Consider the following 25,867-nt stretch of genomic DNA (forward strand, 5'->3'; position numbering starts at 1 on the left):
AAAATGGCATATGGCAAATGACAAGTGTCATACAGCAAAAATCTAAAAGAGGGTGAGCGCGCTCCATCGTTACTACTGCCCCCTGTTAATACTGTCCCCTGCTGAGTGTAGGGGGCAGTATTTTTATGTTTGGATGAAAAACTTACCAAAATGAAACTACCTATTTCTCAGGCGAATAATCTAGAATATGCATATCATTGTCAGATTAGGATAGAAAACACTCTAAAGTTTCCAAAACTGTCAAAATATTGTCTGTGAGTATAACAGTACTGATATTACAGGCGAAAACCTGAGGAAAATCCAACCCGGAAGTGCTGTTTTACCTGAAAGCTCTCTGTTCCATTGCCTGCCTTCGCTCTATTTAAAGGGATATCAACCAGATTCCTTTCCTATGGTTTCCCCACGGTGTGAACAGTCTTTAGACATAGTTTCAGGCTTTTATTTTGATAAATGAGAGAGAAAGATCACACCGCGTCATTGTATGGCTGGTTGCCAGCAGCGTTTTGCATGCGCAACAGCTTGGAGCAGACATTTTCTCTCTCTCTCCTGTCGAAGAAGCTACAGTCCCGGTTGAGATATTATTGATTATATATTGTAAAAACAACCTGAGGCTTGATTATAAAAAACGTTTGACATGGTTCTACGAACTTTACGAATACTATTTGGAATTTTCTTCTGTCTGGTCATGATCGCTCGAGGCTGTGGATTTCTGAATATAACGCGCCAACCAAATGGAGGTATTTTGGATATAAAAATAATATTTATGGGACAAAAAGAACATGTATTGAGTAACTTGGGGTCTCATGAGTGCAAAAATCTGAAGATCATCAAAGGTAAGCGATTCATTTTATTGCTTTTCTGACTTTTGTGACCAATTTACTTGGCTGCTAGCTGTTTGTAATGTTTGTCTGCTGAGAGAGATGTCCTTATATAAACGCTTGGTATGCTTTCACGGAAAAGCTTTTTTGAAATCTGACACGCCAGGTGGATTAACAACAAGCTAAACTGTATTTTGCTATATTGCACTTGTGCTTTCATGAAAATAAATGTTTTTAGTTATTTAATTTGAATTTGGCGCTCTGCAATTCAGCGGATGTTGACGAAAATGTTCCCGGTAACGGGATGGGTGCATCAAGAGGTTAATTTTCATATTGCAAATGGACATCAAGTCCCCAAAAATTCCAAATTGTACCACCCTCTAAAAAAGTCCTTTCTGGACCGTTTTTCGAGATTCATTCGATTTTTGTTCTTGTCAATTATACATATATAAGAACAGTATGAACATATCTTTGTCATATTTCATTGTCATATTTTGTTTACATGTCCATAAGGCATATGTTTTGACCATTTGCAATATGATATCATAGGAAGTCAAAAGTCAATGAACCATGGCCAAATGCCATAAGAAATGTCCAAATGCAATATGAAAGTTTTGAAAGTGCCAAATCGGGATGTTATGTCTGTTTGCCATGTATGTTCATAGGATGTCGATTTCCAAACCCAAAAGGTTGTGAACCATGTCCAAAAGGCAATTATACTTCCCAAATGATATATAGCACTATGTTAAACAGTGAAAATCATCACCAAGTGGACAAAATGAAATCAACACAATGAGTGATGGAGAGGAACCACAATCACTGCCCGGCCATCCCGAGTTCATTGGGCTAGTCAATTACGCATTTCTGCAGTATTTTTGAGCATGTCAAATTCGTGATGGTAAATGCCCATTGAAACATATTAAAAATGGACAGTATATTTGTAATAAGATTCAACAGTGAAAAACCTTCAATAAATGGACATGATGAAATCAACACAACAAGCGATGGAGAGGAACCACTATCACTGCCCGGCCATCCCGAGTTCAGTAGGCCAGTCAATTTCACATTTCTGCAGTATTTTTGAGCATGTCAAATTCGTGATTGTAAATGCCCATTGAAACATATTGCAAATGGACAGCCGTGCGCATGGTGAATGGAACGGGTTACCAGGAGCAAATCTTTTAAACGGTTTTGAGGGTAAAAGGGGTCCACGGCTGGGAGCACCCCCCACCCGTGCCTATCCTATAGGGTCATTTTGGATCTTTTTCAAAAAATCGAGTCCCACTTCTCCCTCATCATACATGACAAATAGACCTTCTAGGTTTATTCATGGCTTAACAAAAGGCTAAGCTGTGTCTCAACATATTCATGAATAGGACTATTTTCTAGTAATATTTATGTCCGTTGCGTTATGCTAATTAGTGTCAGTCGATAATTACGCTCCCTCACCCGTGATGGGGAGTCACTAGAGGTTAAACATATTGCAAAAGTACAAAAGTCAGCCAGCAAGTCAACATCCATCAGTCAATAAGATATCATTCTGATACCAAACTGATAAAAAATTACACCAATCCCACTTTGTCCAACTCGTTTAGAAGCCAACATATTTCAGAGCAGGCCCAAAATTCACAGCATCTTCTGTTTAAACCATAATAAAAGCATAAACCACGTAGTTGTGTTCTAGATGTGGGTCCAGTTCTTACATTATGTGTAGGCTTTTGTGAGGTGATCCCGAATCCCGAGTTTTAACTCGATAGGTCATTTGGAGCCTGAGCAGCAACCTTAATTGGTGCTGAAAATCTACTTTTTCCAACGTGTTGCTACGGGGTCCTTGAATGAGCTATCGGAAAGAAACATTCGGGTCCGTCTCTATGGGCCGGGGCAGTTTCAATACACCTAGTCTTGTGACTCTGGGACTTTTCTAAATGTCGTCATTTTCGCGATGGTCAAAATTAATTGAAGTTATTGCAAATGTATGAGGCTGTTTCTCTGTCTGAGAGCCTTCTAGAGCCACATAACTCACCATGCACTATCACCGTGCACTATCGAACAGGTTTCTAAAGTTTCAGATCTCTAGATCTGACGGTTCTTTGATAGTTTGAACGAATGTAACTATTGCAGGCTCTGTGTGTCTCTAAGCCCCACACTGTGTCACTCCATCCTTGCTGTGTGTGCGAGTGAGTTTTTATTGCAAATCTGATTGGAGAAATTACTGATTTACAGTTCATGAGGGTTACCTAATCACACATATGAGGTTTTGGAAAGATGTGACTTATTTAACCCTTCGAAACTACCCCTATGACCCCAATTTAAGGCACTTCCGGTTGGCACAGGAAGCTGAAAGTAAACACATATCCTCATTGGGGTAGGCTTTTTCAGAATCCTGAGTTTTAAGGCTTTACGTTAAGAATTGACAGATTTACACAGGGTTGAATGCAGGGTTTTTCACAAACTGCAGGTTGGGTATATCAAAACACCTTTAGGGTGAATTGAACCACTTCCAGGTTGCTCCAGGAAGCTTAGAATCAACACAGGTAGACATCATAGTGGCCTGATGAATTGTCATCGAAGACAGGTTAATTAGGCATTCATAACCCACGTAGGCTTCAGGTTGAATTTAGAGGAGCAGGCAATGTATTCCTATCGGGAGTGAAGTCATTGCAAACTGTTTGATGTAAACACCTTTTCACTGTTAAGGGTTAATTCCACACAGACAAGGTTAGGCTTGCACAGATTGGGAGGACCTTAAAACCTGTTAGGGCTACTAGTTCCCTTTGGGAACCCCCCCCCCGCCCCCCCCTGAGCTGTAATGTGGCGCAGGGAACGCAAGAAATAATCCTAAAAATATTTAACCTCCACAGATTAGCAAGAAAAATGGCTCAAATGAAAGATAAACAAGTTGTTTATCTACCCAGCAAGTCAGATTTCTAAAATGTTTTACGGCGAAAACATAGCACATATTTATGTCCAACGTCAGCTAACAAGGAATACACATCATAAACTTTGACTAAATATGCATGTTTCACATATGTATGGCAAGATAAACTTCTTCTTAATGCAATCGCTGTGTTACATTTATTTTTAACGTTCCATTTTGCGTTCACTAGGCTATAATAGGGAGTCGGCGCTCCCATTTAGCATAATGACTCCTCTATCTTGGAGTCGACAGAAACCCAAAATGAACACATAAATATTCCCTTACCGTAGCTGTTCTTCCATCAGAAGACCTGGAAGGGTTAATACTCACCAAGTTAGCGTTCAGTTTTCAAGTCTGTGTCTTTCGGTTCTCAAACTAGCCACATTTCGGTCGAAATGTATGGAAATTTCAAGTGGATGCGCACCAAAACGTCGAAAGTATACATTATATGTCGAGTAAACTTGTCAAACTATGTTTATAATTAAGCCTTAACATGTTATAAAGGTCTACAGCAATCGTGAGGGCGAACAGACACACACACGTTGTTCAATCTATCGTGAGGGAAAGAGAGAGAAACATCACAGCGCGCATTGGGTAAACTTTTTTTTTGCGTGACCGAGACGTTTGGGCACGCTGAACGTCTCGTGAGCGCTTGATTCTCACAGTTACACGCCTCATCGAAAGCAGGCTTCGCGCTGAAGACGTAGAAACTGTTTCCATGGTTATAACTGCTTGGTAAGTGTGTATACGATGACGTCGAAGTGGTGGCAACTTTTTCCATTACAAGAGAGACTTTGGGAGAATGCATGCCCTGACACTTCTGCTTTACATAGAGACAAAATTTAAACGGTTTTAGAAGCTTTAGAGTGTTTCCTATTCGATAATATTTTTTATATGCATATATTAGCAACTTTTGACAAAAATGTATCATGTTTTATATGGGTACCGAATTCCTCCAGAAGGGGCAGTATTCAGGGCTAGCCCCTTAAGAACGTTCCTGAGGTTGAATAGTGCTTCTAACCCTAACGGTTCTGCCACTGTCACCCAAAAGCACCTGAAATTTAGGGCCAGGCTTAATTTTGGGCCTACTTTTTTTCACGGTCGTTGCACTCAGAGCAAGCTACGGTCAAGCGGGGCGTCTCGTTGAACTCGGCACGGCCTAGAGACTATGGTGATACCATTTATAGTGTTGATTTCAGTCTGTAATTTTGGTTATGGTTCATCACTCTTTAAACATATTGCAAATGTACAAAAGTCACACATCAAGTCAGCGTTCATCAGTCAATAAGAGATCATTCTGACACCAAACTGATACAAACTGACACCAAACCCACTTTGTCCAACTCGTTTAGAAGCCAACTATCAAATATTTCAGAGCAGACCCAAAATTCATAGTTTCTGTTTAAACCTTTAAATTAAAACACGTAGTTACATTCTAGCTACGGGTCCAGTTCCGACATTATGTTTAGGCCTAGCTGAGGTGACCCCGAATCCCGAGTTTCGGCTCGATAGGTCATTTGGAGCCCGATCAGCGATCTTAATTAGTGCTAAAATGTCCCTTTTTCCCTTTTTTTTGCTATGGGGTCCCTGAATGAGCTATCGGACAGAAACTTCAGGGTCCGTCTCTATGGGCCAAGGCAGTTTCAATGCACCTAGACTTGTGACTCTGTGATTTTTCTAAATATTGTAATTTTCACGATGGTCAAACTTAATTGAAATCATTGCAAATGTACGAGACTGTTTCTCTGCCTGAGAGCCTTCTAGAGCCACATAACTCACTGTTCCCGATCGACGTAAGCTCTAGAACAAGTATATAACGTTTCAGATCTCTACGTCTGATGGTTCTTTGATAGTTCGAACGCATGTAACAATTGCAGGCTCTGTGTGTCTTTAAGCCTCACAGTGTTACTCCCCATTGACTGTGTGTGTGTGATTTCAGAAAATCACAGAAATTCACAGAAATCTTGTAGAGCTCTGAAACCGGCCTTAACGGATTCATCTGAACATGTCGCAACTGGATCTGTAACTTAAAAAAAAAAAAACATTTCTTTGACCATCACCAATTGTACTTTATACGATTTTTCGTAAATTACGATAGATAAATGGCTGGTTCTTTTTTCCTGACACCGTAGGGTCATGTACTTTGACGTGAAGGGGTCAAATTAGCACTCTATTTTCGTTTTTGAGCTTTAATCCCAGAAAAATTGCCTTCAATCAAAAAGCGTTGAGGCCTCGACCCCACCTTGTTTCTGGCAAACTTATGCCCACCAAGTTTAGTCTTTGAAGTCTTTTCCGTTTAGGAGAAATGGCGATGTCATGATTTGTGATGTTTTGTGCATTTGCAATAATAAGCCATTCGCCATCTGGTGGAATTTACCTGGACAGTGGAAACATTTCCACAATCTGAAAATGTTATAAAACGGAAACCAAATGTCCGAGAGACTTTATTTATTTTATGACTTCCCGGAAGATGTGCCCCAGGGGTATGGCCTGAGACTGTCTGCGTATTTTAAAAACATTTGCGGACTTCTAGTAAGGGGCCGTACATTTTCAATATGGAGATCCTCATCAATCATACAGCAAATGCCATTTGCGTCCCTTAGGGAAGTCATTACATAAAGTCTCTCGGATATTTGCTTTCCGTTTTATACTTTAACATTTTTTATTTAATTTTCCGCTGAAAGTTCCACCGGATGGTGACTGGCTGCTTATTGCAAATCGACAAAACATCACCAAACGGACATGGCCAATTCTCCTAAATGGTAAAGACTTCGAAGACGAAACTCGGTGAGCACGGGTTTGGCCAAATAGGTTTTTAGCCCAGAAACAAGATGGCATCGAGGCCTCAACTATTTCTGAGTTAAGGTCCATTTTCTGGGATTAAAGGTAAAAAACTGGAATAGAGCGCTAATTTCACCGCTTCACATTAACCTCTTACAGCGGAAATTCCGTTACCAGAATCAAATCCGACAACATCCGGTGAAATCGGAGCTAGCCAAAATCAAGATACAAAATCGTAATATTAAACATTTATGATAATTACAAGTCTCTTACAACGTTTAAAAGCTTAACGTCTCGTTAATCCAGCCGCTTTGTCAGATTTCAAAAAGCATACTTTAAAAAGTTTTGTATGAACACGCTGCAACTGGATCTGTAACTGTTTAAAAAAATAAATACAAATATTTTTTAACATCACCAATTTGACATCGGCCACGTCGTGATACGTGATGTTTTGTACATTTGCAATATGATTCCATTCGCCCTCTTGTGGGATTTACCGGGACAGTGGAAAAATGACCAAAATGTGATTATTTCATAAAACGGAAAACGAATGTACGAGAGAGTGTGTTTGATGACTTCTTGGAAGATCCGGCCCTGCCGCACGGCCCGATGCCGTCCGCAAATTTTACAAACGTTTTCGGACGTCTAGTAAGGGACCGTACATTTGCAATGTGGTCTTACTCACTAACCATATGGCAAATGTCAAAATGTTCCCTTAAAGTGTGCTTCGGAGCTCTGCGAGATTTCTGTGATTTTCTGTGATTTTCTGAAATAACACACACTCACTACACCCTCCGTAAATAAGTCAGTTCTTAACATAAAGATTTAAAACTCAAAATTCTATAATTGCAGACCCCAAGGAGGATATGTCTTCACTTTCAGCTTCCTGTGTAAACCGAAAGTGCCTTAAAATGGTGTCATAGGTGCTGTTTCGAAGGGTTAAAAAGGTCAGATCTTTTCAAAACTTCATATGTGTGATTAGGCAACCCCCATGAACTGTAAGTCAGTCATTTCTCCCAACAGATGTCAAAGAAAAGCTCTCTCTCACACACACACACACACAGCAAGGATGGAGTAACAAAGTGCGGTGCTTAAAGACACACAGAGCCTGCAATGGCATTTCCATATTCTCTAGGCCGTGCCGAGTTCAACGAGATGCCCCGCTTGACCGTAGCTCGCTCTGAGTGCAGCGACCGTGAAAAAATAAGGCCCAAAATAAAGCCTGGCCCTAAATGTCATTTGCTTTTGGGTGACAGTGAGAGAACCGTTAGGGTGAGAAGCACAATTCGACCTCAGGTACGTTTCTGAGGTCCTCCCGATCTGTGCAAACCTAACCTTGACCGTGTGGCATTAACCCTTAACAGTTCATCAGGATTTTTTGATCTCACAGATTACAATGACATCTCTCCCCATAGGAATACATTTCCTGCTCCTCTAAAGTCAACCTGAAGCCTATGTGGGTTATGAATGCCTTATGAACCTGTCTTTGATGACAGTCCATCAGGACACTATGAGGTCTACCTGTGTCGATTCTAAGCTTCCTGAACAACCGGAAGTGGTTAAAATCACCCTAAACTTGTTTGGAAGGAGGGACATATTGGGGTGCGGAGAGACAGACAGTGCCTGCAATAGTTACCTTTGATCGAGCTAAAAAAGAACCGTCAGACCTACAGTTCTGAAACTTTAGAAACCTGTTCTAGACCTCAGGTCTACAGTGCGTGGCAGTTACTTGGCTCTAGAAGGTTCTCGGACCGAGAAACAGCCTCGTACATTTGCAATGACTCCGATTCTTTTTGACCATTACGAAAATGACGACATTTAGAAAAGTCTCAGAGACGCAAGACTAGGTGCATTGAAACCGGCTCGGCCCATAGAGACGGACCGTAATGGTCCTGTCCGATAGCTCATTCAAGGACCCCATAGCAAGGCATGGAAAAAAGTGGATTTTCAGCACCAGTTAAGGTCTTGCTCGGGCACCGAAGGACCTATCGAGCCGAAACTCGGGATTTGAGTTTTTTGAGTTTTAACTAATACTATTAGCATTTAGCGTAGTGCATTTGCATTTCCAGAGCTCTAGTTGGGACGCAAGCGTCCCGAGTAGAAGCATCAGGTTAAACGGAGAGGGACCATCACCAAAATGGTATTCTGAAATCAACACAAAAAATGGCATCACCATAGTCTCCAGACTGTGCCGAGTTCAACGAGACGCCCCGCTTGACCGTAGCTCGCTCTGAGTGCAGTGACCTTGAAAAAAAGCAGAACCAAAATGAAGCCTGGCCCTCAATGTCATTTGCTTTTGGGTGACAGTGAGAGAACCGTTAGGGTGAGAAGCACAATTCGACCTCAGGTACGTTCCTAAGGTCCTCCCGATCCGTGCAAGCCTAACGTTGACCGTGTGGCATTAACCCTTAATAGTTAAAAGAAGGTGTTTACGTCAAAGAGTTTGCATTGACTTCTCTCCCCATAGGAATACATTGCCTGCACCCCTAAATTCAACCTGAAGCCTATGTGGGTTATGAATGTCGTATGAACCTGTCTTCGATGACAGTCCATCAGGCCACTACGAGGTCTACCTGTGTTGATTCTAAGCTTCCTGGACCAACCGGAAGTGGTTAAAATCACCCTAAAAGTGTTTATCCACACCCTGCCTGCAGTTTGATAGACATAGTGCATTCAACCCTGTGTAAATCACTCAATTCTTAACGTAAGGACTTAAAACTCAGGATTCTGTAAAAGCATACCCCAGTAAGGATATGTGTTGACTTATAGCTTCCTGTGCCAACCGGAAGTGCCATAATTGGTGTCTCTTGGGCTGTTTTGAGGGGTTAAAAAAGTCAGATCTTTCCAAAACTTCATATATGTGATTAGGCAACCCCCATAAACTGTAAATCAGTCATTTTTCCCATAAATTTTCAAAGGAAAACTAAATCACACACACACACAGCTTGGAAGTAGGGACCCATTGGGGTGCGTAGAGACATATACTGCCTGCATTAGTTAACCTTGTTGGAACTTTTAAAGAACCGTCAGACCTAGAGTTCCGAAACTTTAGAATCCTGTTCTATACCTCAGGTCGATAGTGCGTGGTGAGTTACGTGGCTCTAGACGGTTCTCGGACCGAGAAACAGCTTCGTACATTTGCAATGACTTCAATTCATTTTTGCATCACGAAAATGGCGACATTTAGAAATGTCCCAGAGTCGCAAGACTAGGTGCATTGCGACGGTCTCGGCCCATATAGACAGACCCCAACGTTTCTGTCCGATAGCTCATTCAAGGACCCCGTAGCAAGTCATGGAAAAAAGTGGATTTTCAGCACCAATTATGATTTTGCTCGGACACCAAATGACCGATCGAGCCGAAACTTAGGATTCGGGGTCGCCTCAGCTAGGCCTACAAGTAACATAAGAAATAGACCCGCAGCTAGAACGTAACTACGTGTTTTATGTTTTTTTATGGTTTGAACCGAAGGCGTTGTGAATTTTGGGCCAGCTCTGAAGTATGTGATAGTTGGCTACTAAACGAGTTGGAAAAAGTGGGTTTAGTGTCAGTTTGTATCAGTTTGGTGTCAGAATGATATCTAATTGACTGATGGACAGTGACTTGCTGGTGACTCTTGTCCATTTGCAATATGTTTAAACAGTGAGGTACCATCACCAAAGTGACATTCTGAAATCAACCCTAACGAGCCAATGAGATGAACCAGAATCACTGCCCAGCCATCCCGAGTTCATCGGGCCAGTCAATTTCACATTCCTGCAGGATTTTTATAGCATGACAAATTTGTGATGGTACCTGCCCATTGAACCATATTGCAAATGCACAGTGACTTTGCAAAACTGAGAAAACATAAACAAATGGACATAATGAAATCAACACAACGAGTGATGGAAAGGTACAACTATCACTGCTCGGCCATCCTGTGTTCATCAGGCCAGTCAATTTTGCATTTTTGAGCATGTCAAATTTCATATGGTAAATGCCCATTGAACCATATTGCAAATGCACGTGCACTTGCAATATGATTGTATAGTGAAAAAACATCACCAAATGGACATGATGAAATCAACACAACGAGTGATGGAAAGGTACAACTATCACTGCTCGGCCATCCTGTGTTCATCAGGCCAGTCAATTTTGCATTTTTGAGCATGTCAAATTTCATATGGTAAATGCCCATTGAACCATATTGCAAATGCACGTGCACTTGCAATATGATTCAACAGTGAAAAAACATCACAAAATGGACATGATGAAGTCAACACAACGAGCGATGGAAAGGAGCAACTATCACTGCCAGGCCATCCCGAGTTCATCGGTCCAGTCAATTTTGCATTTCTGCAGGATTTTTGAGCATGTCAAATTTCATATGGTAAATGCCAATTGAACCATATTGCAAATACACGTGCACTTGCAATATGATTGTATAGTGAAAAAACATCACCAAATGGACATGATGAAATCAACACAACGAGTGATGGAAAGGTACAACTATCACTGCTCGGCCATCCTGTGTTCATCAGGCCAGTCAATTTAGCATTTTTGAGCATGTCAAATTTCATATGGTAAATGCCCATTGAAACATATTGCAAATGCACGTGCATTTGCAATATGATTGTATAGTGAAAAAACATCACAAAATGGACATGATGAAGTCAACACAACGAGCGATGGAAAGGAGCAACTATCACTGCCCGGCCATCCCGAGTTCATCAGGCCAGTCAATTTTACATTTCTGCAGGATTTTTGAGCATGTCAAATTTCTTATGGCATTTGGCCCCCAAAAAAGTGACTTTTGACTTTGAATTTTGACTTCCTATGAAATCGTATTGTAAATGGACAAATCATATTCCTTATGCACAAGTAAAAAAATATAAAAAAATATGATAATAAAATACAACTAAAGTATGTTGATACAGTTCTTATATGTGTGTAATTGACACAACATTTTAAAGAATTTCGAAAAACGGTCCAGAAAGCACTTTTTTAACCTGTTAGTACTCTAGGGGCAGTATTTCATTTTTGGATAAAAAGACGTGCCCGTTTTAAGCGCAATATTTTGTCACGAAAAGATGCTCAAATATGCTTGGAATTGATAGTTTTGGAAAGAAGACAGTCTTACGTTTCCAGAAATGCAAAGATTTTCACTGTGAGTCCCTTAGAACAAATGCTTCGGGCAAAACCAAGATGTATGACCGACCAGGAAATGCACAGGATTTCTGAGGCTACGTTTTCCATGATCGCCTTATATGGCTGTGAATGCGACAGGAATGAACGGACTCTTTATCTTGTTTCCCCAAGGTCTCTGCAGCATTGTGACGTATTTGTAGGCATATCATTGGAAGATTGACCATAAGAGACTACAATTGCCAAGTGTCCCTCTTGGTGTCTGCATGGCATTTGGTGCGCAAAACTCAGCTCCCAGTATTTTTCCATTCGAATCTCAGAACAAACCAGGCTACAAGGACGGTGCTTTCAATGGAGAGATATATGACAAACCACCTTCAGGATTGATTCAAACAACGTTTTCCATGTTTCAGTCGATATTATGGAGTTAATTCGGAAAAAAGTTCGACATGTAGGTGACTGAATTTTCGGTTAGTTTCGGTAGCCAAATGCATAGTAACAAAAGGGAACGATGTGTCCTACACAAGAATCTTTCAGGAAAAACTGGACATCTGCTATGTAACTGAGTCTCCTCATTGAAACATCTGAAGTTCTTCAAAGGTAAATTATTTTATTTGATTCCTTGGCTGGTTTTTGTGAATATGTTGCGTGCTAAATGCTAACGCTAAATGCTAAGCTAGCTATCACCACTCTTACACAAATTATTGATTTTCTCTGGTTCTAAAGCATATTTTGAAAATCTGAGACGACAGGATTGTTAAGAAAAGGATAAGCTTGAGAGCAGGCATATTTATTTCATTTCATTTGCGATTTTTAGAAATCGCTAACGTTGCGTTATGCTAATGAGCTTGAGGCTGTAGTTACGCTACCGCATACGGGTTTGGGCGGACTATGAGGTTAAGGGTGTGTGAAGTTTTTTACAAAATTTTGACATTTTTGACTTTTGACTTCCTATGAAATCATATTGAAAATGGACAAAACATATTACTTATGCGCATGTAAAAAAAAAAAATATGATAATAAAATTGGACAAAAGTATATTCATACAGTTCTTACACATGTGTAATTGACAAAAAAATCGAAAGAATTTCGAAAAACGGTCCAGAAAGCACTATTTTAAGGGGTGATAAGCTTTTGGACGTTGACTTGGGTTACATTTCCAATATGAAAAACCATGGTGGAACGCATTCGCCACCTGTTGAATTTTTAAAGTGTTACAACTGGCAATTGCCATATGGCATTTGCAATACACTTTGCATGAATCAACGCTGAATTGGGTGGTATTGGACAATGTGTATATGGTTTGTCCGATGCCAATGACTTCCCATTCATTTTTGTCCAATACAGGGGGGTCTTCCCTTACATTGTTTAAAAGCTTAACTTCTCGTTAATCCAGCCGCTTTGTCAGATTTCAAAAAGGCTTTACAGCGAAAGCATACCACGCAATTATCTGAGGACAGCGCCCCGCATACAAAAGCATTACAAACATTCTCCAATCAAGTGGAGGCGTCATGGAAGTCAGAAATAGTGATAAAATAAATAACTTACCCAGCTACATAACAAATGGTCATTTTGTTCGATAAAGTCCTTCTTTATATCCCAAAAAAGTCAGTATAGTTGGCACTCTTGATTCAGTAATCCACCGGTTTCCCTCATTCAAAATGCATACAAATGAATCACAAAGGTTACCAATAAACTTTGTCCAAACAAGTCAAACAACATTTCTAGTCAATCCTCAGGTACCCTTATATGTAAATAAACGATCAAATTTAAGACGGAGAATAGTATGTTCATTACCGGAGATAAATAACGAACTTCGCGCCCTCACCAACGAGCGCCACAACACTACAGCCAAAATGGGAGCCACTTAGAAAAACTACAAATTCTAGCTCATTTTTCAAAAAATAAGCATTAAACTCTTTCTAAAGACTTTTGACATCTACTGAAAGCCCTAGGAACTGCAATCTGGGAGGTATTCCTTTGATATTCCTATAGACAGCCAATTTAATTAGTGGTGAGCTCAACAACAACAAAAATTCCCGGATGGATTCTCGTTGGGTTTTCACTTGCTATATCAGTTCTGTTATACTCACAGACATTATTTTAACAGTTTTGGAAACTGTTTCTATCCAATTATATGCATATCCTAGCTTCCGGGCTGAGTAACAGGCAGTTTACTTTGGGCACGTCAGTCATCCGAAATACTGAATACTGCCACCGACCCACAAGAAGTTAATGGTCATGAACCTATGGTGTAAGGAAAAAAATAACCAACCATTTATCTAATGTAATGATGAAATGAAATAATTCAATGTCCGTTGATTGATGGTTAAAGATTTATTTTATTTTTTTCCAAAAAAGTTATAGACACACCTGCAGCGTGTTCAGACGAATCCGTTAAGGCAGATTTTGGAGCTCAACATGATTTCTGTGATTTTATGTGATTTTATGAACTCACACACATACACACACACAGTCAATAGGGAGTGACAAAGTATGAGGCTTACACAGAGCCTGCAATCAAATCAAATCCAAGTTTATTTGTCACGTGCGCCGAATACAACAGGTGTAGATCTTACTGTGAAATGCTTACTTACAGGCTCTAACCAACAGTACAAAAAAGGTATTAGGTGAGCAATAGGTAAGTAAAGAAATAAAACAACAGTAAAAAGGCAGTGAAAAATAAAAGTAGCGAGGCTATTATCAGTAGAGAGGCTATATACAGTAGCGAGGCTATATACAGTAGCGAGGTTATAAAAGTAGCGAGGCTACATACAGACACCGGTTAGTCAGGCTAATTGAGGTAGTATGTACATGTAGATATGGTTATAGTGACTATGCATATATGATGAACAGAGAGTAGCAGTAGCGTAAAAGAGGGGTTGGCGGGTGGTAGGTGGCCGGGTACAATGCAGATAGCCCGGTTGGCCAATGTGCGGGGGCACTGGTTGGTCGGGCCAACTGAGGTAGTATGTACATGAATGTATAGTTAATGTGACTATGCATACATGATAACAGCAGCGTAAAAGAGGGGTTGGGGGGGGGTTACACAATGCAAATAGTCCGGGTAGCCATTTGATTACCTGTTAAAGGAGTGGCTTTGGGGTAAAACTGTTGAGAAGCCTTTTTGTCCTATACTCGGCACTCCGGTACCACTTGCCATGCGCTAGTAGAGAGAACAGTCAATGACTGGGGTGGCTGGGGTCTTTGACAATTTTTATGGCCTTCCTCTGTTACCGCCTGGTGTAGAGGTCCTGGATGGCAGGCAGGTTAGCCCCAGTGATGTTCTGGGCCGTACGCACTTCCTTCTGTAGTGCCTTGCGGTTGGAGGCCGAGCAATTGCCATACCAGTCAGGATGCTCTCGATGTTGCAGCTGTAGAACCTTTTGAGGAACTCAGGATCCATGCCAAATATATTTTTTTTCCTGAGGGGGAACAGGCCTTGTCGTGCCCTCTTCCGGACTGTGTGTTTGGACCATTCTAGGTTGTTGTTGATGTGGACACCAAGGAACTTGAAGCTCTCAACCTGCTCCACTACAGCCCTATCGATGAGAATGGGGGCGTGCTCAGTCCTCCTTTTCCTGTAGTCCACAATCATCTCCTTTGTCTTGGTTACGTTGAGGGATAAGTTGTTGTTATGGCACCACCCGGCCAGGTCTCTGACCACCTCCCTATAGACTGTCTCATCGTTGTCGGTAATCAGGCCTACCACTGTTGTGTCATCTGCAAACTTAACGATGGTGTTGGAGTCATGCCTGGCCATGCAGTCTTGGGTGAACAGGGAGTACAGGAAGGGACTGAGCACGCACCCATGTGGAGCTCCAGTGTTGAGGATCAGCGTGGCAGAAGTGTTGCTACCTACCCTCACCACATGGGGGCGGCCCGTCAGGAAGTCCAGGATCCAGTTGCAGAGCGAGGATTTTAGTCCCAGGATCCTTAGCTTAGTGATGAGCTTTGAGGGTACAAAGGTGTTGAACGCTGAGCTGTAGTCAACGAATAACATTCTCACATAAGTGTTCCTTTTGTCCAGGTGGGAAAGGGTAGTGTGGAGTGCAATAGAGATTGCATCATCTGTGGATCTGTTTGGGCGGTATGCAAATTGGAGTGGGTCTAGGGTTTCTGGGATAATGGTGTTGATGTGAGCCATTACCAGCCTTTCAAACCACTTCATGGCTACGGACGTGAGTGCAACGGGTCTGTAGTAATTTAGGCAGGTTGCCTTTGTGTTCTTGGGCACAGGGACTATGGTGGTCTGCTTGTGAAACATGTTGGTATTACAGACTCAATCAGGGACATGCTGAAAATGTCAGTGAAGACACCTGCCGGTTGGTCAGCAGATGCCTGGAGCACACGTCCTGGTAATCCGTCTGGCCCCGCAGCCTTGTGTATGTTGACCTGTTTAAAGTTTTTACTCACGTCAGCTACGGACAGTGTGATCACACAGTCATCCGGAAAAGCTGATGCTCTAATGCATGCCTCAGTGTTGCTTGCCTCGACGCGAACATAGACGTGATTTAGCTCGTCTGGTAGGCTCGTGTCACTGGGTAGCTCGCAGTTGTGCTTCCCTTTGTAGTTACAGTTTGCAAGCCCTGCCACATAAGACGAGTGTTAGAGCCGGTGTAATGTGATTCAATCTTAGCCCTGTATTGACACTGCCTGTTTGATGGTTCGTTGGAGGGTATAGCAGGAATTTTTGTAAGCTTCCGATTTAGAGTCCTGCACCTTGAAAGCGGCAGCCCTACCCTTTAGCTCAGTGCGAATGTAGCCTGTAATCCATGGCTTCTGGTTGGGGTAGGTACGTACAGTCACTGTGGGCACGATGTCCTGGATGCACTTATTGATAAAGCCAGTGACTGATGTGATGTATTGCTCAATGCCATCGGAAGAATCCCTGAACATATTCCAGTCTGTGATAGCAAAACAGTCCTGTAGTTTAGCATCTGTTTCATCTGACCACTTTTTTATAGACCGGGTCACTGGTGCTTTCTGCTTTAACCTGTTGAGTGTAGGGGGCAGTATTTTGATGTTTGAATGAAAAATGTACCCAAATGAAACTGCCTATTTCTCAGGCACAGAATCTAGAATATGCATATAATTATCAGATTAGGATAGAAAACACTCTAAAGTTTCCAAAACTGTCAAAATATTGTCTGTGAGTATAAGAGAACTGATATTGCAGGCGAAAACCTGAGGAAAATCCAACCCGGAAGTGCTGTTATTCCTGAAAGCTCTCTGTTCCATTGCCTGCCTTCGCTCCATTTAACGGGATATCAACCAGATTCCTTTTCCCATGGCTTCCACATGGTGTGAACAGTCTTTAGACATAGTTTCAGGCTTTTATTTTGAACAATGAGCGAGAAAGATCACATCGCGTCATTGTATGGCTGGGTACCAGCAGCGTTTTGCATGCGCAACAGCTTGGAGCAAACATTTTCTCTCTCTCTCTCCTATTGAAGAAGGTACAGTGCGGTTGAAATATTATCGAATATATATTCTAAAAACAACCTGATGATTGATTATAAAAAACGTTTGACATGTTTCTACGAACTTTACGTATACTATTTGGAATTTTCATCTGACCGGTCGTGACCGCTCGAGCCTGTGGATTTCTGAACATAACGGGCCAACGGAATGAGGGTATTTTGGATATAAAAATTATATTTATGGAACAAAAGGAACATTTATTGTGTAACTGGGAGTCCCGTGAGTGCAAACATCCGAAGATCATGAAAGGTAAGCAATTCATCCGTGACCAATCTACTTGGCTGCTAGCTGTTTGTAATGTTTTGTCTGCGGAGAGAGATGTCCTTACATAAATACTTGTTATGCTTTCGCCGAAAAAGACAGACTGTTTGAGCAAAATTCGGCGCTGACCTGCCTAGAGATTTGGGAGAGAACGGGGAGTACGTCTCAAGGTCTAATCTCTGTCGGCTGGGTAGTGAGACACTATGTGCGTAGGATACCTTCTGTTAGTGTGAATGTGTGTGCGTAGCAGGACATTGTGTGCTAATGTTAGTGTGAATATGTGTGCGTATGGTTGCATAAAATGAATTGTTTTGTATTCTTGACTTTACAATGTTCCCGTGAATAAACCTTATTGACTATTTTAGCCTCTAGTTTGATTGAATTGGTTTATGAACATTGAGAACATAATTCTCTTAACAGAAGGGTATCACCGTTTACACCCCACAGCATCACAGTTTGCACCCAGAGGGGAGAACATCACAGTTTACACCCCTCAGGGGAGAACATCACAGTTTACACCCATAGGGAAGAACATCACAGTTTACACCCCACACGGAAGAACATCACAGGGAAATACCTAATACAAACCAGATCTAACAGCTTTCATTGACACACTAAAGGGTTATGGAGGCAGGCCAACAGCAAGCAAACACACACACACCTCCAAAAAATGACAAGCCAAACCAAAAATCTCTACAGGATGGGTGCCCCTAATCCTGGACTGTTGTTGCTAATGTGCGCTAATGTAACTAGAATAACATTGTATATAACAGACAACTTTCCAGGACATAGACATATCTGACATGGGCAGAAAGCTTAAATTCGTGTTAATCTAACAGTAGTGTACAATTTACAGTAGCTATTACAGTGAGAAAATACCATGTTATTGTTTGAGGAGAGTGCACAACAACAAAACACTTTTATCATAGAAACTGGTTTGATACATTCACCTCTGAAGGTAAATAATGTACTTACATTCAGTAATCTTGTTCTGACTTGTCATCCTGAGGGTCCCAGAGATACAATGTAGCATCCTTTTATTTATTCAAATCAATTTTTATGTTCAAAAGAAGGGTCTGGGTTCTACAGTTTGACCTCACTGCTGTCTCTGGCTCCACACCCACCCCGCCCGGCCATCTAGATGTGTGAAAGTTAGTGTATAAACTACTGATCCGTCATGTATGACATTTCTGGGAGTGTGTAAACTAAAAAATATATATTACCATAGCAATTTGTATGTTCTCTATAGTTAAATACTTTAACAAGTATCAATTGACCAATTAGGCAGATTTTGGCAAACACCAGGCAGACTTACTACAACATATTGTGCAGTAATGTAATTCTTCACTGGATTCGTCTGAAACTTTGTACACACACTGGTGCCATCTGGTGGCCATCATCTAAAGTACACCTATACCACTATCTGAAAGTATGGCCTTTCTCTTGCATTTCAAATATGTATGTTTTTCTTTGTAATATATTTTACCAGATCTAATGTGTTATATTCTCCTAAATTCATTTCATTTTTCCACAAACTTAAAAGTGTTTCCTTTCAAATGGTAACAAGAATATGAATATTTAAACTCTTATTGTACGCTTTTTTAAAATTTCTCCTATAATGGCATACCCAACTCTATCTGCCTGTAGTTCAGGACCTGATGCAAGGATATGTAAATTATTGATCTGCATATTCACTCGCCTGCTTAAGCCGGTAGCACCAATGTGCAGGAAGAAACACCATTCACCTGATGTCGTTGCCAGCCTGCAGTACCCGGGGAACCACAACGAGTCGCTCCAGCACAATGAGCCAAGTAAAGACCCACCCGGGCCAAACAGTCCCCTAACACGGGCGATGCAGGACCAATTTTCCCTGCCCTATGGGATTCCCAGTCACTGCCCGTCTTGACACAGCCAGGGATCAAATCCGGGACCGTAGTAATGCCACAAGCACTGCAATCCAGTGCCTTAGACCACTGCACCACTCAGGAGGCCTGTACACACCTTTTTTTATTCATATATTGTACGTAAACATCCAAACACACATTTCATGCACAATATTTTTGACATTGCATGTTCTAATATTTGTATATGTCTTATTTCCATGTTATTGATGTTGTGTGTATTGTTATCTATTACTGCACTGTTGGAACATAAGCATTTCATTACATCTACAATAACATTTAGCAAAATATGTGTACGCAACCAATCAAATTAGATTTTATTTGGATTTGTGTGTGTGTGTGTGTGTGTCTCTTGATTCATCACAACCTCATTATTAACCTGGAGCTAATGAACCCTTTTAACAGACACCAAGCAATAAACTGGAACATCTGTGAAGGAGGGAGGGGGTGAGGGAGGGAGGGAGGGAGGGAGGAAGGAAGGGAGTGAGGGAGGGAGGGAGGGAGAGGGGGAGAGGGGGAGACGGGGGGAGGAAGAGAGGGGGAGAGAGGCAGGGAGAGGGAGAGGGAGAGGAAGTTAGAGGCAGAGAGAGAGGGAGAGAGGGGGAGATTGAGAGGGGGAGAGGGAGAAAAACAGCTCACCTACAGGACACATGGTAGAATAACTTGGAGTTGTGTAATAGTTCTTTCAATTAAATTCAAAAGGTTTTATTGGCATTGGGATCATATGACCACATTGCCAAAGCAAGTGAAATATATAATAAACAAAAGTTAAATAAAAAATCTGACATTAAACTCGCAAAAGTTTCAAAGGAACAGAGACATTTCAAATGTCATATTATGTCTCTATACAGTGTTGTAACGATGTGCCAATATTTAAAGCACAAAAGAGAAAATAAATAAACATGACTATGTGTTGTATTTAGAATGGTATTTGTTCTTCCCTGGTTGCACTTTTCGTGTGGCAACAGTTCACATATCGTCTTTCTCTGACACTCCCACGTCTCAACTCCTACCTGCAACTCTGACCCCCCCCCCCCCGACTCCCCTCCACCTAACAACCCTCCCCCTGCCTCCCCTACCCCGGCAACTCCACTAAACGCCATATAGTGTCAACCTCCAATGACACTATAAAAGAGAGGGAAAGAGAGTAAGCAAGAGAGAGAGGGGGAGAGTACAGCTATGAGTACAGCTATGAGGGTCAAGCAATATATTAACCTTTACTTATCTATAGTCATGATGCTGAACTCCTCATCTCTGAGCCTTCAATTGAACTACTCCTCTGCCTCGTCCACTTCCTCGTCCTGTCGTCTGCGGGAGCATTTCAGTCTGAATGGGATGTACCAGAAGGGTGATGTGATTCTGGGAGGTCTGTTTGAGGTCCACTACTTCACTGTGTTCCCTGAGCTATCTTTCACATCAGAACCCCAGCAGCTCTACTGTGAGGGGTGAGTATTCATCTACTGGACTGGACTGGACTGGATGTGTGTCTGCACCTCTCCTAAAAAGGACAGATAGACATCCCTACTATAAGAAGCCTCACTATGATCAGTGTTAACCAACCCTGGTGCCGGAGACCTACTGGGTTCTTGTTACATTGGTGAATAGTACATTGCAGTTTCAAAATATATGTGAATAAATTGTGTGTATTCCATTGTTTTCTATCATTATTCCTGTTTTCTAAGCAAATGTACCTTTAAGATAAAGCTATTTTATTATCTATCCTTGACAAAAGTAACTTGTTTTTTCCTCTCAATCCATTAAGACAGCTCTCTCTCACACACCCCTTAAAAGGTGCACAGGGTTCAACACCTCTAGAGCGATTTAAAACATTTACAAATTGATTGAATGTTCCTTTTCAGTTTTACCAGTTGTGGTTTCCAGCAGGCCCAGACTATGGCGTTTGCAGTAGATGAAATCAACAGAAACCCTGACCTTCTGCCAAACATCAAGCTCGGATACCAGCTCTATGACAACTGCCTGAAGCTGGGAGTAGCGCTCCGTGCTGCCATGTCATTGGCCAGTGGGACCGAGGAAGAGTTCCTATTGTATGAGACTTGTTCTGGGTCACCCCCGGTGCTAGGGATTGTGGGAGACCCAGGGTCCACACACTCCATCGCCATCTCCAGTGTCCTAGGGCTGTTCCGGGTCCCCATGGTAAATCAGAAAGAATAGAAAGATGATAACACTATTGGAAATGTCCTTCTTGTATTGGTCTTAAATGTGTCTAGGCATGAAACCTTTCTTTTTCATTAATTAATTGAAGAAATTATAATTAATCATTTTATATTTCTCTCCATCAGGTGAGTCACTACTCCACATGTTCCTGTCTGAGCAACCGGGGAAAGTACCCATCCTTCTTCAGAACCATCCCCAGTGACGCCTTCCAGGTCTGTCTCTAGAAGGCTACAATGACATGATTACACAGTGAACCGTCAGCTCCCATGTATACTCACTATACACTTTATACTGTGTAATGGCATCACAGGTAAATAAAAGGTTCAATAAATGGAAAAAAAGCTTAGATAAGGCAAAATAAAAGGTGACACAAATAATGTATGTAATTTATGCTGATCTCTCTATACTCTCCAGTCTCTGTAATAACACCAGTAATCTCTAATCTCTGTTGATGTGATCTCAGGTGCGAGCCATGATCCAGATCCTACGTCGGTTGGGTTGGACCTGGGTGGGACTGGTGTTCAGTGATGATGACTACGGAGTTCATGCTGCCCGGTCCTTCCACTCAAGCCTGGCCGAGTCAGGGGGCTGTGTGGCCTATTCCCAGGTCCTGCCCAAAGACAACCGCCCCACTGAGCTGCAGAGGATCGTGGGAGAGATCAAGAGCTCCTCTGCTCGTGTGGTGGTGGTGTTCTCCAACGAGGCCTACCTGCTCCCTCTGGTGGATGAGGTTCAGAGATGATTTTATCTTGACAGTTGATCTAAAATAACTCTTACAATACATTCACATTTTAGTTTCAGAGGCTCTAATCCAGAGAGATTTACACTTAATAATAATAATATTAGTTATGCCATTTAGCAGATGCTTTTATCCAAAGACACTTACAGTCAGTGATGTGTGCATATATTTTACATATCGGTGTCCCTGGACAGTTAGTGTGTCCATCTTATTAAGATATCTAGGGGGACAACCACACATCACGGTATTAGTAAGTATGTTTTATCATCAAATGCATTCTACAGACATTATTACAGCCATAACAGCCATAACAGCTGTAGGATGTTACTCTCACAAACAACAGTGTATAAAAGTGTTACAGCGTATTACCACTGTGTTGTTCTTGATGCCAAGATTATTAAATATAAAGCTGTTTTTACAAGGTGGTGGTGCAGAATGTGAAGGGTCTCCAGTGGATCGCCAGTGAAGCCTGGAGCACTTCCTCTGTGTTTCACACCCCCCGTCTCATGCCCTACCTGGGGGGTACCCTGGGTATCGCCATCCGTCGTGGAGAGATACCCGGCCTCAGGGACTTCCTGCTTAGCATCCGCCCCGACGACCAACCTGACAATAACCCTGGAAACAACATGGTGAAGTATTTTGTTGTCTTTAACTCCAACAATTTAATTACTACATACATTATATTTAAAACATTTATAAGGCTACTTTGCCTATAAATACTACATTACAGAAGATAAAAACTAGTGTTCCTCTTTAACATTTCCTTCTCTGTTCTGATAAGGTGAGACAGTTCTGGGAGGCTGTGTTTGGGTGCAGGTTGGAGCCCCCAGCAGGTTGGGTGGAGGCTGGGGGTGATGTATGTACAGGTCAGGAGGACCTGAGGGATGTGGAGACCAACTGTGGGGATTTATCTGAGCTCAGGCCGGAGTATAACGTGTATAAGGCAGTGTACGCCCTGGCCCATGCCCTGCATGACCTACTGCAGTGTGTGCCAGGGAGAGGACCTTTCAGTGGGAACCGCTGTGCCAGCCTACAGAGACTAGAGCACTGGCAGGTGGGATATATTCCTACTCAAGCACACAAACACTGTTTTCTAAGTCAAGGTTCCCTTACATCATACTGTGTTTTGTCTACATAATCTCCTCCTCATTCATCTCCTCCCTCTGTTCCCTCCATCCCCCTCCTCTGACCAGCTGGTCCATTACCTGCAGAGGGTTAACTTCACCACAGGGTTTGGCGATCGCGTTTCTTTCGATGACAACGGGGACGCCTTGGCCATCTATGACATCCTGAACTGGGTGTGGCTCCAGGACGGGAGCATAGAGGTGGAGACTGTGGGTGTGATTGACGAATCAGCCCCCACAGGACAAGAGCTCACACTGGACGAGGACAGAATTTTCTGGAATTTTGAGTCAAAAAAGGTTATTTGTAAAGTTATATAGCTACAGAGCATATTTCACTACTGCAACAGAAACAGTGTAAACTCATTATCAGTGGAGGGCAAAGAAGCATTAAATATGGGAGTATAAATATGGGAGTATAAACATGGGCGTATAAAAGTCTGATGTTCTCCCTCCTAGGATGTCATTGTAAATAAGAATTTGTTCTTTAACTGACTTGCCTAGTTAAATAAAGGTTAAATTCCCCCCCCCCCCCCTTCGTCCTTATAGCCTCCACGATCAGTGTGCAGTGAGAGCTGTCCCCCAGGCACCCGTGTAGCCAGGAAGAAGGGGGAGCCTGTCTGCTGCTTCAACTGCATCTTCTGTGCTGAGGGAGAGGTCAGCAACACCACAGGTCAGTGAAATTAATATCATTTAAAGATTTTGAGGGTGGTTTGGGGCTGTAGAAAAGGTTTTCCACATTTGCTTTGTCTGTCTTTCTGTCAGACTCTGCCGAGTGCTCGAGATGTCCAGAGGACTTCTGGTCCAGCCCGGAGCGTGACCTCTGCATCCCTAAGGGGGTTGAGTTCCTCTCCTACCAGGAATCCCTGGGACTCTCCTTGATGACCGCCTCGTTGTTAGGAGCCCTCATCTGTGCAGTGGTCCTCGGAATCTTCACCCGCTACCGGAACACGCCTGTTGTCAAGGCCAACAACTCTGAGCTCAGCTTCCTGCTTCTGCTGTCACTCAAACTCTGCTTCCTGTGCTCGCTGCTGTTCATTGGCCGGCCCCGGCTGTGGACGTGTCAGCTGAGGCATGCAGCATTTGGTATCAGCTTTGTTCTCTGTGTCTCCTGTATACTGGTGAAGACAATGGTGGTGCTGGCTGTGTTTAGGACATCTAAGCCCGGGGGCAATGCCAGCCTGAAGTGGTTTGGTGCAGGGCAGCAGAGAGGAACAGTCCTGATTCTCACCTCATTCCAGGCTGCTATCTGCACAGCCTGGCTGGTTTCAGCCTCTCCAACTCCACACAAAAACACGCGCTACCGTAATGATAAGATTGTATATGAGTGTGTGGTGGGGTCGGTAGCAGGGTTCGGAGCGTTGTTAGGCTACATCGGCCTCCTGGCGTTCCTTAGCTTCCTCTTGGCTTTCCTGGCCAGGAATCTTCCAGACAACTTCAACGAGGCCAAGTTCATCACCTTCAGCATGCTGATCTTCTGTGCTGTGTGGATCTCCTTCGTCCCTGCCTATATCAGCTCTCCTGGGATGTACGCAGACGCTGTGGAGATATTCGCCATCTTAGCTTCCAGCTTTGGCCTTCTGGTGGCTCTGTTCGGCCCAAAGTGTTACATCATCCTGCTGAGGCCAGAGAGGAACACCAAGAAGGCTCTGATGGGCCGGGCCACAACCAAGACATAGGGAGAATCTCAATTTAATTTCCTTGATTTCTCATGTCCTCTCTCCTCACCTTCTTTTCAAAACCCATTGGATGTGAAGATTAGGTGGAGCGGGACATCTAACCTTCTCATTCATTGGGTTTTGAATTGGAGACCGAGGAGAGAGGACACGAGGAATCACAGAAATTAAATTGAGATTCTCCCATAGGCTCAATAGCATAACAAGACGTCCTCTGCGCTGATCTGAAATATGAACACTAGGTGGAGGTACTATACCTGCTAGCGATTTGCTTCACACTCTTTCATGCAAAGAAAGGAAAGGAGACATGAAAAGTAACAGAGTTCGATGGTCTCAAATAGTTTTAAGTAGCTCCTTTTAGTTTCCACTTCTGTTTGTAGTTTGATGGCAATAAATCAAATCAAATCAAATAGTTTTTATCATTCTGTTAGTACCCTAGTTATGTGTAGTAGCATGTTATTAATTATAATTGAACCTTCTGTGAGTAAATATTAATCACATAATAAATGATTTATTTCCCTGGGCAGTTAAGAAGGATTTGGGATTTGGGATAGGTAATCCCAGATGAGTGGGTTTCTGCATCGAAAGGCTTTCGATCGTATCATCACATAGCGTGGAACAGCTTAACTTCCCTGTTCCTTCTAAAGGATTATGCTGCCACACTTATTCACCAATGAATGAATTATTCATTAATGCACATTTTCATTTAATAAAACAGTTTGACTTGAAAGGAGTTGCTTGAATGTGTTTTTATTGAACCGTTGAAATGTACAAAGATACTTTATTAAAATATCAGGAAACTGTGTCATATGGGAAAAGAGAATTACACACCTTATAAAATGTGAAAAGAATGAACAAAATGTTTAA

At 42.2% G+C, this 25,867-nt stretch overlaps 1 protein-coding gene across 1 annotated transcript; it reads left to right on the forward strand.

Moving 5' to 3' along the window:
- The first annotated feature begins 20,434 nt into the window (after nucleotides 1–20,434).
- LOC115136579 (extracellular calcium-sensing receptor-like) lies at nucleotides 20,435–25,719 on the forward strand. Its single transcript, XM_029672119.2, has 9 exons — nucleotides 20,435–20,734; nucleotides 21,149–21,443; nucleotides 21,590–21,676; nucleotides 21,928–22,194; nucleotides 22,626–22,832; nucleotides 22,985–23,257; nucleotides 23,397–23,624; nucleotides 23,874–23,997; nucleotides 24,090–25,719. The coding sequence occupies exons 1-9, from the start codon at nucleotides 20,469–20,471 to the stop codon at nucleotides 25,001–25,003; spliced, it is 2,661 nt and encodes an 886-aa protein (XP_029527979.2). The 5' UTR covers nucleotides 20,435–20,468; the 3' UTR covers nucleotides 25,004–25,719.
- The last annotated feature ends 148 nt before the right edge of the window (nucleotides 25,720–25,867 follow it).

This window comes from Oncorhynchus nerka, linkage group LG11 (assembly GCF_034236695.1).
Source record: "Oncorhynchus nerka isolate Pitt River linkage group LG11, Oner_Uvic_2.0, whole genome shotgun sequence".
In the NCBI taxonomy this organism is placed as follows: domain Eukaryota; kingdom Metazoa; phylum Chordata; class Actinopteri; order Salmoniformes; family Salmonidae; genus Oncorhynchus; species Oncorhynchus nerka.